Below are 18,958 nucleotides of genomic sequence, written 5' to 3' on the forward strand. Positions count from 1 at the left end.
CAGCAGCACTCGGCAGGCACTTGGGCAAAAGCAGAGGCGGTAAGATGTTCGCTTTTGCCGCCTGCCCTACATTACTCAGGGAAAGGACGAGCCGCGAGGCGCCCGGCCGCGCGGGGGGCGCCCCGACTCCCGCCTCCTGCGGGGCGCGCTCTGCCCTCGCTGACGTTCGTCCGCCGCGGCCGCCGCCTGCCGGCAGGTGCCGCTCCCGCGCCGCTCCCGCGGCCCCCGGCGCCCCGTACCCCGGGGAGCGTCCGCAGGGGCCGGGCTCGGAGCGAGCGCGGCGCCGCGTGCGCGTGCGGAAATCCCCCCCCACCCCACCCCCGCGCCTTCCCCGCCCGGCGGGCGGCCGGGCTGCCAGCGGCGGGGGAGGCGGCCGCTCGGGCAGGGCGAGCGAGGGGAGGGGGGCGGGAGGAAGCGAGCCTGGTCGGGGGGAGAGGGGGCGGGGACGGGGCCAGCCCGAGGAAATCAAACGGCCCCGACATGAATTAGGCGGCGGGCTGCAGAGGGGAGGGCCCCCTCGCCCGCCCTTCCCGCACGGCGCCCGGCGGGAGCAGCGCCGCCCCGCACGGAGCCGGCGGTCGGGGCACACACGCACACGCGGCGCAGGCGGGCGGCGGGGGCGGGCCGGCCGGGGGGGCCGGCAGATGAAGATGGCAATGTCTGTGATCCAAGCGTGCCGCAGCCTGGCTCTCTCAACATGGCTGCTGTCCTTTTGTTTCGTGCATCTGCTGTGCCTGGACTTCACCGTGGCCGAGAAGGAGGAGTGGTACACGGCCTTCGTCAACATCACCTACGCCGACCCGGCGGGCGGCGGCGCCGAGCTCCGCAGCGAGAAGAGCGAGTGCGGGCGCTACGGCGACCAGTCGCCCAAGCAGGACGCCCGCGGGCAGGTGGCCCTCTCCGCTTCGCCCGCCGACCGCTACGCCTGCGACCCCGGCACCCGCTTCAACGCCCCGGCGCCGGGCAAGAGCTGGGTGGCCCTCATCCCGCGGGGGAACTGCACCTACAAGGACAAGATCCGCCACGCCGCCGCTCAGAACGCCTCCGCCGTCGTCATTTACAACATGGGCTCCAGCAACGCCAACGAGACCGTCACCATGCCCTACGCAGGTGAGCTGCTTTGCCCCCTCTTCGTGGGCGCACCCCTAGGGCCGGGCCCCGCTTCTCCCCAGCGGCGTGCGCTCCGGTGCCAAAAAGTTTGGGAGATGCCGAGTTTGGGGTAGTCGGAGGAACGGATGGACCTGGAGTCCGCTGGGGAGCACCGGCGTTTTGTTGTGGCTAGAGAGAGGATCCTCTGTCAGGTGCCGTGCGGGAGCAGGTGTGATTGAGACCTTCCAGAGAGGAGCAGTGCGCGTGGTATACGCTTATCAGGGGAACGCGGTGACCGCTGTCTTTCTTGTCTGTGATAACGTAAAAGCTGAGGGATCAGACAGAAATGCTGAGTATCTGCTTTGGTGAGAACGTGTGACGTTTTGTCCAGTTTTGACATCTGTGGGGCTTCACTCTCCAGGAGAACCCTCAGATGGAGCTTCTGTTTGCAGTGCCAGCACATGGCTGCTTGGCTCCAAAAGCTCTTGTTGCCTAGCGGAGCAGAAATGCGTTTGTCAGGAACAGCACAAACCTCCAGTTATTCCCGCAAACAACCTCGCTGTGTTTGTAACAATGTTTGGTCTGAAAAAAAATTGAGTTTTTAAAACAGCTCAGCAGACCTCTATTTAGGGGTAGTGTTTTCTGCCAGGAGTCACTGCTCTTTTAAACCACCAGCTTGTTCTGTGGGTACTAAAATGCCATCTATTATGAAATCTGTGCGTTTTGCATCCAACTAATCATGTAACTAATCATGTCCAGCTGTTTCATATCAGTTGAATCTCAGCAGCGTTGTGGGTAAATTGAGACACAGGCTGCAAAACACGATATTATTCTAACGAGATTTTCAAGTCCCTCATTAAAGTAGCTAGCAAGGATGTGTTGAAAAACAATTTGTTGCCTTACGAGCGTTGTGTTAGTGCCCATGCCAAAGTGGTGCTTTTGGAACCCTTCCTGTGGCACCTCCTTAAGAGATTAGTTGGGCACGTTTGTGTTTCTTTGATAGTGTCTGCAGAAGATTTTCATTCTCATTTTCCATTGGTTTTGTAAGACAAGAAACTCCTGAACACCTGAGCTTCTTAGAGCTGTGTTTCGTAAACTGCACATAGTTTAGTAGCTGTCCAGATGATACTCCTTCGCACTTTAAGTATGACAGGTTATTTACTAAGCAGTATAACAGAGGAGGACCTTGGCATGCTTATGCACCCTTGAAGTAAATCTCAGGCTGTTTTGAAACTCGAAATGTATTGCTTATGTATGTCCAGTGAGTTTCTCTAAAACATGTTGGATCAATTAATGGCTTGCCTGTTTTTAAAGCATGTGCTAAGCTGTTTTTCCACACAAATGGTGTTTTATTAAGGAACAGTGGGAGTAAAAAGTGTCTAACCTTTTAAAATGCTAGAGCTTTTGTTTATTTTTAAGTCTAAAGTGAAGTAAGCAAGGGATCTTTCTTACTGAAAGCGGCCTCTGCTTTGAGAAATCCAACCACTGTTATCACTAATCTTGGGGGCAGCTTCTTTGATATCATATGACCGTTTTCAGCTTATTCTGAGAATCCTTTTTTGAGTATGAGTTGATACCCAGCAGTTGCACAGTTGTGGAGGCTGAAATGGGCACTGCAGACTATGATGTAGACTTGTTGAACATGATCAGACGCAAGGGCTTTGCTGACTGGTTGTGTGAGTCTGTCTTTGTTTTTAGGGTTCTTATTCTCTGAAGTTGAAAAAGTGATTGCTGATTGTAACTTAGAGAAAACCTTCCCTCTGCATAGAGTAGAACTCAGTAATTTCAGAGCTGAAGTCTGCTGGAACAGAAGGAAAAATAACTACTCTTAAATTAATACTGGACAAACTAGCAGAGATTCAGAGTTGAATTTGCCTTTACTCTTCCTTTTTTTTATCACCATTACACTGGAGCAAAGTAAATGTATAAGCTGTATACAGTTATCTTTCTGACTTGCAGCCTTTGTTGTTTGCTTGGTCCTAGCCTGAATGATAGTGCAAGATTTGAGGGAAGAATGAATCAGGTTCTTGGTTTCTGAGTAGAGCAGCATCTGCAGTGCTCTGCCCACGCCAAATTCTGGAGTGGGAAGGAGAAAATTCCATCCTGAAAAATAATTGGGGGGGGGGAAAGGGGGGAGGAAGAAGGGGTGTGTATGTGTGAAATATGACGTAAAAAGCAATTGAGAAGTCCAAAGAAATTCGTATGTGTTGTTGTTGTTTTTTTTTTCTCTTTTGTCCTTCTGCAGATTTGTTTGAGGTTTCTTACAAGCTTTAATAAACTCCTATACAGAAAATGCTATGTCCTCCCTGATTCCTGCCCTCATGCAAGAACTGCTGGTTCTCCTGAGGCAGATTCCTCTTTTCCCTCATGTACATCTTTATCTTTTGTGTGCTTTGCCTTCTTTCTGTTACCATCGCATTCTCTTCTGGTCGTTCTGTTTCTCTCCCTCCTGCTACTAATTCTTCAGATCTACTCCTATGCTTCACTCCCTCTCTCGATCATGTTAACCTGTTACTATTCTGTATCTCCTGCCAAAGATTAACTTCGCTGCTGTTTTCAGTTACAGCGAGTCTTTGCTAAAATGGTATATCCTGATCTTAAAGTCTATAAGAAATTGCAGCAAGGTACTTGTCAATTCAAAACATTGTTGGTAGTTATCTCGTCACCCCAAGCCCTCCTACCCCCTCAAATGGAAACTAAGGTGGTATTATTTGAAAGCGTGCTGTGCAAATCTTGAGATGCAGCTTTCCAGGATTTGTTCTGTGCACCAGATGGAACAAACCAAATGTTCTATTGTAACCAGTTTATCTGCTGTGTTTAAAGCCTTTGCTTTCTTGGAGCCTCTTCTTGGGTCACTAGTTGCACATTCAGAAGAATGAGGTGAAGTTGTGACATCCGTGTTCACGGGGTAAGCAGAACTCTGTGATTCTTATGCTAGAATGCACTTATCTTCTGTATCGTAATCTATAGCATTCATGAACCGGTATCTTTATTTTTATTGGCTTGACATATGGTATAGGAGCTTGGAGTCCAACTGTGTTTGCTTTTTGACTAAGCAGCTTTTAACCAGAGGAGGCACAAAAACATGTAGAATTTCTGCTTCAGATGCATTTTGTTTCTCCTCTATCAGTTTCTCTAATAACATAGAGGTGATGTTTCTTCTCCAAATCCATAATGTCATCCAGGGCTCCAATTGGCATTATTTCTTACCTGCACAAATTAGCTGTTATGTAGGTTCAAAAATCCTCTAGCAAGTGGATCTATATTTAATAACTTACTGTTAACTGGAAATATTCTCACTGCCTGTCTTAGCAAAGATAATTCAAGATGGGAACTTCCCTCTCTTCAGTTCTCATTCACTGTTGAGAGATCCTAGGTTGACCACCCGTGACATGGTGCTAGCGCGGGGTGTAGCTGTGTGACTGGTGCAGAATTCATTCATATGTGGGTGAAAGTCAAATCTCTATTAATTAGCACCATATGTAACAAACAGGTTGAATTCTGGAGTGCCATCAAAGTATCTCACAAAATTGATATGGTTATTGTTCCAAGTAAATTATATCCTAAGTACTTGGCACCACGAGCAGATGCGAGTCAGGCAGTTCGCTCTATTCTGCTTTTCCAGTGCATGCCATAGAAATTTTTCCTTGTATGCTGTGTCTATGACAGTCTGTTTTCAATGAGAGGCGGATGCCCAGCTGTTTTTCGTAATGGCAGCAACTGGCAGTTATATCTTTGAGGCATGAATCTCCTGTGTGGTCTGAGATGATTCTGACTTCTTCCCTTCCTCCTTGGGCCTAAAGTGCAGCGTATGTGCACCAGATGGCATGAGGGAGGCACGGCTATTCCACTGCAAAACCAGGTGGATCCCTCCACACTGAGCCGTTCTTGACCCAGGCCCATTCACTTCAGTAACAGTTTCATTGCTTGTACTCAGAGTTTTGTTCCCTGATCAGTGAGTAGTCTTGCTTTATACATATTTTGGGATGCTTTGTTAGTACTTTTGGATTGGGATTCCTCTGTATGACTTGTACTGATGTGCAAATTAAACGCTGACATTGAGGATTTCTCATTACGGACGTTTTTCAGTATTGTGAGGATCTCATTTGCTCATTTACTAAAACAATTGTTTTCTAAACTTTTGTTATGTTCTAATAAGAGAAATATGCTGATAGTATTCAGACTGAATTCATTTATGGATGAGTATGAATAAGGGTTAGATATTAGAAGCTTCCAGGCCCTGCTGCAATTTTCTTCTGCTCAGGCACCCAGGATTTATCCCTAGTAGAAATGAATTAGTGAAGGAGGAAGATGCATCTCAGAGATGCACTGATGTCTGTCAATCATGAAACCAGAGCATGGCTGAGGTGTGCTGCCAGCCATAGGAACAAAGAAGAGCTCCTGGATCTGTCATGTAAGCCTGGCTTTCAACAGTTATTGTAAATCTGGTTCTCGATACTTATCAGAGTCGGATATTTATAACAGTGGCTAGACTCAGCAGTAGTGCCAGCAAGCTGTCCTACTGAGTTTTGCTGTGAGTCACACTTCTGCCTGCAAGTTCTGCTGTCGTTCGGTGCTGGACCAGTGGTGAATTAGGAGGAGCTCTCGGCTCTCTTGAGCATAGAAAGGCCTCACAAAGAGATGCTGACAAATTAGAGGGCTGGGCAGTCCCCAAGCGCATGAAGTTTAACAAGAGCAAGTGCTGGATTCAGCTCCTGGAATAGGATAACCCTAGATCTGTGTACAGGCTGGAGGACAAGAGGCTTGAGAGCTGCTCCATGGGAAGGGATCTGGGAGTTCTTGTGATGGCAAGTGGAAACATGAGTCAGCAGTGTGCTCTGGCAGACAAAAGGGCCAACCATAGCCTGGGATGCATCAGGCTCAGCACTGCTGACCAACTGAGGAAAGGGATTGATTGTCTTGCTCTTTTCTGTACTGATGCGTCCTCACCTTGAGCACTGTGTGCAGGTTTTGGCACCACGATGTAGGAACATAAGTCTACTAGAGGGCTCTAAAGATGTTAAAGGATCTAACGGGCAAAGCGTATGAGGAGTGGCGGAGGTTGTGTGGTTTGTTTTAGCCCTGAGAAGACTGAGTGGAGGTCTCATGGGGGGCTACATCTTCCTGGGGAGGAGAGAGAAGGGGCGGGTGCTGACCTTTCTGATGGCAGTGACAGGATCTGAGGGAATGACACCCATCTGTATCAGGAGAGGATCAGGTTGGGAATTAGGAAGAGGTTCTTCACCAGAGAGTGGTTGGACACTGGAACAGGCTCCTCAGGGTATTTGCCGTGGCCCCAAGTTGCTGGAGTTCAAGGCACATTTGGACAAAATACTCGGAAATATGGCTTGACTTTTGAGTTGCTCTGTATGAAGACAGGAGATGGACTTGACGATCCTTGTGGGTCCCTTCCAACTTGTATTCTGTGATTGTATTGCAGGTTCTTCAGATATGTCAAGTGAAGAGGGGTTCTATGCTTAGTTTGAAGTTACAAAGGATTAGGTAGAGACTAGAGCAACAAAATAATCTCAGTGTCTGTTACACTGTGTGTTGAATCTTGCAAATACTTTGAACCTTACTGCTAGGTTGTATTTCTCTTTCAGAGCCTGTTGCAGTTGGTGGAAAGACAGCAAGTCTGAGTCTGAGCTTTGGTCACCTAAGAATACAGCTTTCTCTACAAAGTGTTAGAGTATCGATTCATAGAAGATTGTGTTGATCCTACTAACGTAATGATTGCCAAAGCAGTTAGATTTCTGCATGCCCTTTGGTTATTTGCAGCATTTGTTCACAATGATACAATTGCTGTCTTCAGCTCTCTGCAATGAAGTGACACGGCAAGAAGCAAATCTTTCTTAGGAATGAATCTGTATCAGCATTGATTATAACTGCTCTTGTTAATCTGGAGCATCTCCTTTTGGTCTATTGTGCTTGGTTTTGATCTTGATAAAGAGATGATTTGTCATGTTTCATTAGGTGTTTTGACTTCAAAATGGCACTCATTAAGTTGGCTGATTAGGATACTGTGACAGTCTGTGGCTAGTGTATTACGTCTGTTGAAGCTTGCCAATTCATGCCAATACGTTTCTGTGCTGTCACCCTTCATGATACCTCACAAGGCATGTGGCCACTTGGAGCAAACAGGGAGAGAAACCTGCAGTTATTTCAGTGTTACCTCTTTAAGTGTCTTTTCCTGCTGAGAGAAGCAAGCAGTTCCTAACTTTCTCATGTAAGCAAGGGACTGAAAGAACCCATTCTTTTGCCACAGTTAACTGATGGAATTCACAGTGCATTGTCATGTGAGATTGCTGAGTTTCAAGTGACCTCTGTCATCTTGCACCACAAGCCAAGCTGATGAGGAGTCAGATCTTTACGAAGGGGTAGCCCAATGATATCTCTGCTTCCCAGTGACTCCTGCATAGCAAACCTGCGCAGAAACAGCATTCATTTCAAGGCAAGCCCCACTTCTGCCCTTTCAGTTGCACCTGTACTGGTCACTTGATGACTTCTTTAAGAAAGTGAGAATACAATGCAATCATTGACTCATAGAAACCAGATATGGAACAGTTTCAGTAGTCCATGTAATCTGTCACGTTACTGATGCAGGACTGCAGTGTTGCCATCTACTGCTGACACAGTGCTTATTGCATTGCTGAAGAAGACTTGGAATGCATCAAAACCAAGTGCTACATGCAACATGTGAGCAGTTGTATAGTGCTGAGACCAGAAGTGAAATGTAGGAGGGTATTAAATAGCAATATTGTATTCTGCAATAATATTTCATTGTCATTCCTGATACAGCTTATTAGAATTTGAGGCGTAGCAGCCATAGGGTAAGGTTTAGAGCCAACTTCAACCAGCTTCAAGGAAGTATGTGGCAATTGTATGAGGAAAGAGGAGATGAGATACGTTGTAGCTGGATATGTCCAGGCAGGCTTACTCTGCTGTGTCTTGATTGCACAGTGGGATGCAACTCAGAACTTTGCTAGTGCCTGATCATCTCTTCATTTTGTAGAACCATAGAATCTTTTGAGTTGGAAGAGACCCTTAAAGGCCATCTAGTCCAACTCCCCTGCAATGAACGGGGGCACCTACAGCTACATCAGGTTGCCCAGAGCTGTCTCTGGGATGGCACATCTACCATTACCGTCCCTCCCACTCCTCTGGACAACACATTTCAGTGCTTCACTCTGCCTATTGTAAAAAAAAAAAAAAAAAAAAATTGCAGCCTTCTCCAGGCTGAACAGCTCCAGCTCAGTCAGCCTTTCCTCACAGGGGAAGGTGTTCCATCCCTTGAATCGTTTTTGTGTCCCTCCTCTGGATGCACTCCAACAGGTCCACATCTCTCCTGTATGGAAAGCTTGAAAATCACTGACTTAGGTGATAAGTACTGGTAGAAATAATGGCTTTCAGTTCAAAAATGAGTATGTGGTAACACCTCCTCCTACACCTGTTCCAGTAGGCTGAGAAAGGTTGTGAAGATTAGGTTGCCTGTGAAACAGTAACACTGTGCAGCTGTATAGTTATTTGTTTATTTACGAGAGAAGCTTAACAAGGGCAATATTTGTATTTTGGCTCCTCTTCAGTAAACCACTTGGGATAAACCTTAGAAAACTGAACTGAGGAGAACTGAAGGAGGGGATGAAAAGATTAGCCTGTTACTTTAACTCCTATTTTACACGGAAGTATTAAAAGCTAGCATCCCTGCTACTTAAAGACAAAGTAGCTTTTTCAAATAATTGTTCCTTTTCCTTCTCAAGAGTGACTAATAAATAACATCAATAAAATGAAGTGCCTGTTCACTTACTTCTGACAATATAATCATAGTGATATTCAATTACACTGCTAGACCTAAGAGCCTGTCAGATTCTGATCTCAAATTTGATGCTTAGCTGTGTTTGTGTATGTAGCATTATTCCCGGTTGTAAACTGGGAAGGTAACTCATTTGTTTAAACTTATTAAAAAAAAAAAAAAAAAACAAAAAAAAACACTATTTTCAGCTTGGCATGAAATTGAAGGAAAAAATATTTGTCCTTTTAATCCCCGAATCACCAAAATATAACTTCCAACTACATAACTCCATGCGGTCGTGGTTTGATTATATCTTTTATGCTTCTTAAGCGTGGATGAAAGGATTCCATCTGCACAGGAATACAGTTCCTACAAGAAAATGAAGAATAGGATTAGTTGATGAGTATTCTGTTGTGTTACACACTTAATGAGACATAGCTTTTAAAAAGGCATCTATAATCATTCGTGCCTTGAAGCCTTTATCATGAGAGAGACCCCTGTACCATGTCAGTTTGCAATCTGAGACCACATAGCCAGTGAATTCAGACTGAGGGTTGAGCATAGAGACAGCACTGCTTAGCATGGCATGCATTGGTACCAGTACTCCATAACAGAGCAGTTCTCTGTATCCTTTCCTAACCTAATTGCCTCCCTGCTACTGATATATTTGTCTGGGAGCCATCATCTTTTTTCCCTGAACAAAGACTTAATGGAACAAGATACTGCTTTTCCTCAGAATTTGTTTGATAGCTTGGGTATTCCTCCCTTTTAATATGCTCACTAATTTGCCTTTTACTGTTCACATCTCTCCTAAAAAAGCACCTCATTATTATTACATATATATTTTTTGCAAGTCATTATAGTAATATCTTACCAGATAATGCTGTATTTTAAAGGGAATTAGGTATCACATCAATCTGCAGCATCCATCTTTTATAACTCACACCTCATTAAACCATGCTCTTCTATTTACTGCTTGATCTTTCAGCCCTGGTAAAAATAAGTATTTCCAGCACAGTGACTGCTATATTGTATTCTCTGTGTTTGGTATTACACAGCAACACTAAGACTGAGCTCGAGAGTCTAGCAGATGTATGTTAGCTGAAGGTGAATCCATGTCTGGCCTCGAGATTACTGTAAAATAGATAGGTACTGGTTAGTAAGAGTTGTGGTGTTGTGGGTTGTTGTACAGTAAGATTTATGGGTCTATTCTTTCTTTTAAAGTGATATGTGGAGCTCTTCAGCTTTTGCACCCAGTTGTTACTGTCATACAGCAGAGTGATTCCAAAGCCTCCCGACCAAAGCTCTGTCTAACAAGCCTTGCTATAGAAGATGTTGTGGATTTTACACTTATGCAAGAGTTCTGTATCAATATCTGATAAAGATCGCTGTGGTTTTACACCCTGCAAAGCTGGCTAGAATGATACTGTTCCATTTCAGTCTTTTCTGTTAAAAGATGGAAGTGTGTTTTTGCTTTTCCTTTGGCCTTTTAGCAAGCTCTGTCTTAGAGAACATGAAATCTTCCCTATGTTTCTGGGGCACGTGTATGTTTGTACTGCAAAAAAAAAAGTATATATTTCAACCAGAACTGTCTGAGGCTGTAGTCTCATTCATGATTGCTTCTTATACTTGTACATGATGTGCTTTTCCCTTTTGTGCCTTTTTAAGCTCTTATAATGTGTGTACTGTCTCCTAATTTTACCTGCCAGTATCGTGTTCTTTGAGTGAGGCAGCTTTTGCAAGATTGTGTAATCTCTGTGCCAGGTTTCTTATTGCTCTTTGTGTGTCCACGTGTTAGAAGCACCATCTGGCTGTCCCTGAAATCTGTACCTTTACTAAATACTACCTCAGGACTCTTCACTCTGGAATTTAAGGAGCTGAGTAAAATCCCTTAGGTCTACATGTAAGTGAAAATGACTTCAAAGACAATATTGCCTTATTTTTCTTTCAATCCTCTTCATTTTTTCTTTTGGTTTTGTATGATTTCTTTGATTTCCTCAGTTCCAATGAATCTTTCCTTTTGTCTACTCCAATATTTTTTCTTCCTTTTTCTTCCTTTATATTTATATATATATATAAATATATATAAATACATATATAGCTATATATATAATTAGCTAACTTTTTGCCTTACCTCTTTACCTTCCTCCCAGCCCCCTCATCACCCTGGGTTGACGCAAATAGCAGAAGGCTGTGAAGGAAAGCAGAGCAGGATTATGTGCTTTCAGTTGCTTCTGCTTTGCAGCTGGCCCTGGATTTAAAGAGTGACTACAGACTGCTTGCTGTCTGCTGCTCAGGGTCTGCTGGAGGAATGGGACACCAGCAGTCAGAAGTGTGGCAGTGCCATTTATCAATGGAAGGCTGCCAAGAAGGCAGCACGTTTGCCATGCATGGAATGGCTTTGCCCTGAACACTCCTAAGTCTTTTTCATGAACTTTTACAAGACTGAATTACAGTCCCCTCTACCTAAAATGCAGCTCCTGCTCTTTCTTCTTTTTTGCAGAGAATATTCAAATTTTTCTTGGTGGATGCTAGACAAACTGACCAGGATTTTTTTTTCCATCAAAATGTTTTTACTTTAGGAGTTGAATGGACTTTCAACAAAAAATGCTTAGGAACATTTTTGCTCTCTTGAAAAGATCTTAAAATTCTAAGTTTAAAGAAAGACTCAATTTTAGTAAATATTTAGTTTCTTAGGATTTCAGGTTCAGAGACCCGAAACCCAAACCAATTGGGTTTGGATACATCACTTTTTAATCTGCTTCTAACACTGTAGACACTAGTTCCTCTCTGGAGCACAGACCTTCTTCCCAGCTCAAGTATTACCCTTCTTTCAGAATCAATACATGCGTTTCATTAGAAGAAGCATTTGAAGAAGTAGAACTCACTTTTGTGAAGGTGAGTTTCTGTTGTGACAGAATGCCTACAGCTTGGTCTTCTCAAGGAGCAATCCATAAGCTATAATGCCTTTGGTCCTTTCTCTCTGTGTGCATATCCTTATCAGCAGGCTAGGCACGGTTTTAACAGTGTCTACATACATGTGGGAATTGTACTTGATACAAGGTAGGGCAAATCTTAGAAACATCCCAAGGATTGGTAGTTGTCAGTGACAACTACCAGGCTTGTGGTTAAGATGCAATTCCTTAAATGGTTGTCCAGATAACCGAGGTTTGTTTGTTTGTTTTAGAAAGACTTGATGTTATTTGAATGGGCTTGAATAGCTCTTTGTCAGTCATGTACTGAAAACTTCAGCCCATCCAGTGGGAAATTGAGGCAGTATGTGTATAAGACAGGTTAGAAAAGGACATCATGGTAGTCTCAGCTTTAGGGACTGTACCCATCTGGAGCTACCACCCAACACTTCTCCATGCTTGGGGAATGTCATGGCAAATGCTCTGTAGAAGTTCCTCATGGCCAGAGATAAACTCTATGGCCTGAAACACCTGTTCTTGAAGATGGGTTCTATGTTGGGCATGACATTTGTCACCAGGAAAAGCGTGGACCAGTGAACAAATGTCAGCTTGTTATTTCTTTGTGATTGTTACTTACAGAAGAAGAATCTGCAAGAAAAGGCTCTTGAAAGAAAAAATACATTCTGAGCCACTTGTATTTTTCCTGTCTGGATATCCAACAAATGCAGAGAATTGCCAATAAGCCTCCACAAGACAAGCATTGGCTGGGGCATCTATGGAAGATGCTGTCTCGCATGGTAAAATAAGTTAAAAGTCTCTCTCTTCCAAAATGTCTGTTTAAATGCTGGATGCCAGCACAAAGGAATGTTGCAATTACATTGCAATCAAGAGAGTGAGCTGGAGAAAGCCAGCAAACAGCTGAACTGTATGGGAAATTAAGAAGCTACACCAAAGGCAGGCAGGATCCCCCAGTGCATATTGATCTTTCCAGGAACTCATGTATCATTTTCACTCCCCTGTCCTGTTAGCTCCTGCTTAAGAAACCACATGAGAAAATAATTTTGTTTCGCTTTTCTTTTTCTGTGAAGAAGTTCTCTTACCTTTATCCTTGTTATGTCCTAGACAATGTTTTTGTTGGATTATTCTTAGGAGAAAAAAAAATGTGAATGTATACTCATATTTTTTTTTCTGAATTTATAATTTCTAATGGATGATAGTTCAAGAAAATGTTTGGTAAAGGAGAATTGATATTATCTAGTTTAAGTATGCATGACCTTTCAGTTCTTTCTCCAATAATTAAGGGTTTCATTCCCATTAGCTGATTTATGTAGTCATCTTTCTGCTCTTAGACTTAAAAAAAAAAAAAATCAGGAAGCATGCACTGTATTTTTAGAATAGGGTACTTTAATATTTCTTATTTAACTTGTAGAATCTTTGTTCTCAAGCAATACTGTTCTGAGTCAGCACATTGGCTGCTGTTGGTCTTTTCTGGTCAATTTATTTTATGTTCATAGTCCAGAAATATTTTTCACCAATTTGAAGATAACCACTAGTTTTATCACAAAGCTTTTGGCTTTGGCATTGACTAGCCAGCTTTATGTTTGGATTAGTCTGCAGACCAGGAGCTACAGTAGAACAAAATATATGTATGTATGTAAAACATACGTAGACTTTGGTAGTGATGTTAGCAGGGAGGAAGGTGTAACTGTGTCTCGCTCTGTGCGTAGATCAGCGTGACAACTTCTAGAATCTCTTGTTCTCAACTTTGATTGATACAAGTTGCTTCTCACTTTATGATGGCAATTTTGTTGTCACGCCTACATTACAATAATGTAATTTGGAGGGTGCTTCATGTGCCAGTTGAGGACAAGGTTTATGTAAATGCTTGTCACTAAGCTTGCATTTAGTTCTTGCTAAGAACAGACTGGAAGTTGAGCACCTTGAATAAACATGGTTGAAAGTGGTTTTATGGGAAAATGTTGTCTATGCAAGAGTAATAAATGTCCAGAAATTTATTACTAAGAATGTTACCATGGTAATCCTGTGGGATCTTAGGGCCTCCTGTAACACTGTGTGCTGTGTATAGTCAAAGTCCTTAAGACAGCAGAATGTTTTTATAATATGTGTGTGGGGTGCTCCAAAAGTAACACCTCCCATTTGATTATCTTGGTCCGCAATGTCTGATGTGGAAGTGCATATGAAGCAGAAGTGTGTAACTGGATTCCTTATGTGGAAAGAATGGCAACTACTGGCATTCATTGACACTTGCCAAACACTGATGGAGACCAAGCAGTGGATGTGAGCACAGTGAGGTGCTGGGTGATGCGTTTCAGCAGTGGTGAGAGCAACAGTGGGTCGTCTCCCCTGGTGCAGATTTTTATGAGCATGACATGCAGGCTTTTGTTTGTTGCTGGTGAAAATGCGTAGCTGAAGGGGATGGCTGCCTTGAAAAATAGTGTTTTGTAGGTGGGAATTTTCTCTGTGGAAGGATGTGGTGCTTTTTGTAGCTGATGTAGTTTCCATGGAAATAAATGGGAGGCGTTACTTCCGGATATATATGTGAAATATATATTAAGCAGGTGCTTTATAAGCACCTAATGAAGTAGAAGTTTTAATTAGTTTACATTTCTCTACATGAACTGGCTGCTGTTCTTTGGGCTGTCAGATATGGCTGCATCACCATGCAAAGCAAAGATGGCTCTGCAGCTTTCAGTGATCTGCTTCCCTTCTGACTGAGGAAGAGATGACCACCCAAATGCTCAAAAACTCAGACCCTGTCTCTTCTTACCCCTGTATTTTATTTGCTGCTACCTGTGCTTGCAGTTGTCGGAAGTGTGGACAGCTTGTTAGTTATTTGCAGATAGCTTAGGAATAGATATCAACCGATCAGTTGTAAAAGTTCATTTAGTTGAGAATAGCCCCACAGTATTTCTTGCTAATCAGGGAGTTCCTGATTTGGAAATACATGCATATCTAAGGCTTTTCAGATGTGCTGCAGCTTCATACCTTAAACTCATTCCAGTTAGGCAATAATTACTGTAATGTTTTGCAGATTTGTTTCCAGTAGATAACATTTTTCATCCTCCCTTGTGGCCCTATCAGTTTGTCAGCTTTATTTTGTTTTGAGTAACTCAGGAGAAGTTCCTCATGTTCCAGATGGTATGTGCCAATTTTGAACAGCACTTGCAGCAACTCAGATAATTGTTTGGAATATGTTGAGAGGACGGGAAACTGTAACTGAGGAAAACCAAAGTGTAAAATTATTGGATGTTCTTCTATGAAGTATTCTTAACAAGTTAACTGTCATATTTAGTTACAGAGATCTGTCTGGAAATAATGAAATACTTAATCATAGAATCATAGAATGGCCTGTGTTGAAAAGGATCACAATGACCTTCTAATTTCAACCCCCTGCTATGTGCAGTGTTGCCGACCAGCAGACCAGGCTGCCCAGAGCCACATCCAGCCTGGCCTTGAATGCCTCCAGGGATGGGGCATCCACAGCCTCCTTCGGCGACCTGTTCCAGTGTGTCAGCACCCTCTGTGTGAAAAACTTCCTCATAGAATTCTTATTAATTCTTAATAATCTTAAAGTAAGTGAAGGTGCTCCAAGACAACCATGTTGATGTCACAGTAAGACTTGCCAGACAGTCACGTATAGTGTGCAAATATTAACAAATGCCAGAGGTGACTCAGTATTGTCTTCCATGCTCTGCAAATCTGCATTCATCACCACGAGCCTCAAAGATCCTCCTGCATCAGTGCAATTAGAAGTGATGTTATCTGTCTGCACGTTCTGTGCTTTTCACTGACCTAGGCCTTGGTTTAACTTCTCATGCATATCTCTGTCTAATACAGCAGAATTGGAATCCATCCATCAATGAAATAATTCTTGCAGGCTTGATTAATTAGAAAATAAGCATGATGTTCATACTCTTACCCAACAGTCATACTCAACTAGTAGCAAAGGCAGATTTTTCAGGATCTGAGAGTGCATTAGGTAGTCAAGTGTACCATATTCAGTTGGCTAAAAAAAAATTCCTTCTTTAATAATGGTTATGTTCCTACCGAAAAAAGAAATACTATACACTGCATTTGAGTATACTCAGACCATAGCAAGGAAGAGATGGGGTTTTTTTTGGTTGTTTTTTTTTTTTTGGCAGAAAGGTGTTACGCTGAGCACACTTGCTGTCTCATGAATGTATGAAGTTGATAACTTTTCTACCACTACTTTGAAGATGCATGCAGGTGGCTTATCTGAAAAATAGCTGCAGGAAGTTCTCAAGGAAAAGAAACTCTCCAACATCACTATGGTGGTCTCCGTACCTTTTAGTTGGGGGTATTGGGATTAGACTGGGCTTTAAACTCAATTTTCACAGGCCATATTTTCTGTATGCAGAGGCCAGCTCATGTGCAGATGTCTGAACTTGTAGGTTATTACTATCACTTTAGAAGTCTCCTAAGTCCTCATTCCACTTTATTATTATTATTATTATTATTATTATTATTATTTCTTTTTTTAAGCACTATGAAGAGAAAATCAATAGCCATCCTCTAAAATTCCAACCCCTTTCCTTTTGGAAAAAGTTACCTTGTGGTTGCTGATACATGGCAATGCACTTACCTGTGCTATTAATTTGTAACCTCTACTTCTGAAATCCTAACCCTGCTGAAGTCAGTGCCAAAACTTGCTAAGGATTTCATTGCTAAGCAGTCAAAGCAAGAAAATAAATACCTCAACTCATTATATATCTTCTGCTGCTCCCATAGTATCCAATGCATTGTTGTCAAGCATGGAGAAACTCCTATTCATTGCAACCCGACTTAAAGAATGTCAGTCCTTATGCAGCAGTCCAAGTTAGGTATAGGCATTCTGCATGTCATATGAACTGCACGTATCAATCAGATTCAAGTAACCAACAAACAATACTGAGGCTTCATTAAGGTTGCTTTGTAATTGGGTAAAACTGTGGACCAGTTTATGAGTGCCTTGAAGCTCTAAGTATTAATTTGCGTGAATTCTCCAGCTCATTTAATAAAAGATCCGCCTAGCCTGAAGTGATAATATAAATGTTCTAGCCATTGCTACATTTATTTCTGATATAGGTAGAAGTTAATTTTCTTACTTTCTGAAGTGCTTGAGAATATCGTGCATCTATTTCTGACAGTGGATTTCAAAGGAAATTTTCCTGAAACCTACTGACTGCTGAAATTGAGTTATTGCAAGGCCTGATGGCTTTTGTGTGAAATTAAGGGAGTCGAGGGAGGATGTATATGTGTGTATTTACAGCTGTGTTGCAGAAGGAGGCCAAGAGTCTTGGTTTGCAAGATTCAGATGCCTGCTAGTTGGTCTCCAAGAGGAGGGATCAGCTGACCTCACAACAGCTGTAACAGATGTTTCTGCCTGCCAGAAGTCATAGTTCAAATTGAAGCTTCCAAGTCTCAGGCTGGTACTAGCTGGACACACTGCAAAAAGATCTGTTCTATAATTGGAGGGTAAGTATATAGTTTTCACACCTTTCTTCACTAACTGGTATTCTCAGAAGGGATGGCAGTGGTGACAGCCTTGTCATGGGAAGGATGCTTCAGCTATTGTTAGCTTGTCAGGAGAATGCTCAAATTTAGTATTTGCAATCTCCAATGAAGGAGCAGAATCTACTTTTTATACCCTGTTTCTATGCCAAATAAATGTGGACATTTGTCATAGAAATTGAGAAATGGTGTGTTATCCATGTGAAGCTTAACAGAGGTCATTCCTTACCTGTTTCCAATCTGACCAAGTCAAGAGGCATTTAATGCAGGATTAACCTGTTGCAAACACAGAATCCATAGAATCACAGAATGGCATGAGTTGGACAGGACCTTAAAACCTGCCCACTTCCAACCTCCTGCTATGGGACCTCCAATGCTGGGGCACCCACAGCTTCTCTGGGCAGCCTGTGCCTCTGTCTCACCACCCTCTAAAAAATTTCCTCATAATCTCTAACTTCTCCCCTCTTTTAGCTTAAAGCATTACCCCTTGTCCTATTGCTGTGCTCCCTGCTAAGTGCTCCTCCTGCACTTTCCTGGAGGGCACCTTTGAAAGCTGGGAGAGTGCTGTAAGATTTCTCTGGAGCCTTCTCCAGGTTTCCTCAGCCTGTCTGCACAGAGGAAGTGCTGCAGCCCTCTGGTCATTTTGGTTTTCCTCCTCTGGACCTGCTCCATAGGTCTATATCCGTCATTTTGGAGGCCCCAGAGCTGAGCACGGTACTCCAGGGGACAGAACCATGAGACTGGAGTAGAGAGGGAGAGAGAATCACTTCCCTCAAGTGCTATAGGTTAGGATTAGATAAACTGTAAAATCTTGGAATGTGTGCTTGGTTTGTTGGTGACTTTTTTTTTTCGTTCTTCTTCATTTTCCTGAAAATACTGTTCAGTCAAAGAGACTACAATGCCTGCATTGTATGGCAATATGGCAGCTGCATGGCAACTTCAGTGCCTTTGTTCTAGTGCAGATTGTATTTTGAGTGATGCTGATCTGTTTTGAGAGCTTGTGGGATTTTCAAAACCGCTGTTATGTTAATTTCATTTGGCTCCTATAACATGCTTCAGTTCGCTTTCTCTTTCCAGGGTCTGATGACAAAATATTGAATGGTGTGATTTGTACTGCAAATGGTTTATTTTCAGTCTTCGCTACATCTTAATTTGGGGAATTTGAGGTTGTTTAGCTCCTGTGCATGTTTTCAGCGTGCGCTGTGGTGAACTTCTGCCAATGGAAGTGAGAAATGAGAAATCTCTCTCTCTTTCAGTTCATGCAGGCATTTTGCCTTTTGATCTCTTTGTTTCCATCAACTGTAGGACACTAAATGCAGGCAGAAATGTAAAATGCACAGCTGTGCCTAAGAGAAATGCCACAATTACATAAATGTGTTAGAAATCAAAGGAGAAATCCTGATTGGTGATTCAGCATAGAAATAACAGCATAGCTGAAGTTCACGATTTAAGCTGGTAGTTGTGATCAGCTGGTACTTGAACACTGAGTCATCCGAAGTATAGAAGCTAAAAGAAGAGTGAGAGAGCATAAGCTGTCACGTAGGAGCCAGGGTAAATGGTATTACTCTCCTTTCAAGTCCTCTTTGCAACTGAAATTGGCCAAAAATAAACCTTAGGTTCACCTGTGTAACTTTAA

General features: G+C 43.0%; 1 protein-coding gene across 1 annotated transcript in view; it reads left to right on the top strand.

Annotated features, from left to right (window-relative positions):
• The first annotated feature begins 644 nt into the window (after positions 1-644).
• Positions 645-18,958, top strand: part of RNF150 (ring finger protein 150) — a 119,726-nt gene continuing 101,412 nt past the window's right edge. Inside the window, exon 1 of the mRNA XM_042829841.1 lies at positions 645-1,110. Coding sequence (XP_042685775.1) covers positions 645-1,110 — 466 coding nt within the window. The remainder of the gene's footprint in view (positions 1,111-18,958) is intronic.

The sequence above is a fragment of the Centrocercus urophasianus genome, unplaced genomic scaffold, assembly GCF_019232065.1.
Source record: "Centrocercus urophasianus isolate 14NV4802_14NV808 unplaced genomic scaffold, USGS_Curo_1.0 seq_32, whole genome shotgun sequence".
Classification (NCBI taxonomy): Eukaryota; Metazoa; Chordata; class Aves; order Galliformes; family Phasianidae; genus Centrocercus; species Centrocercus urophasianus.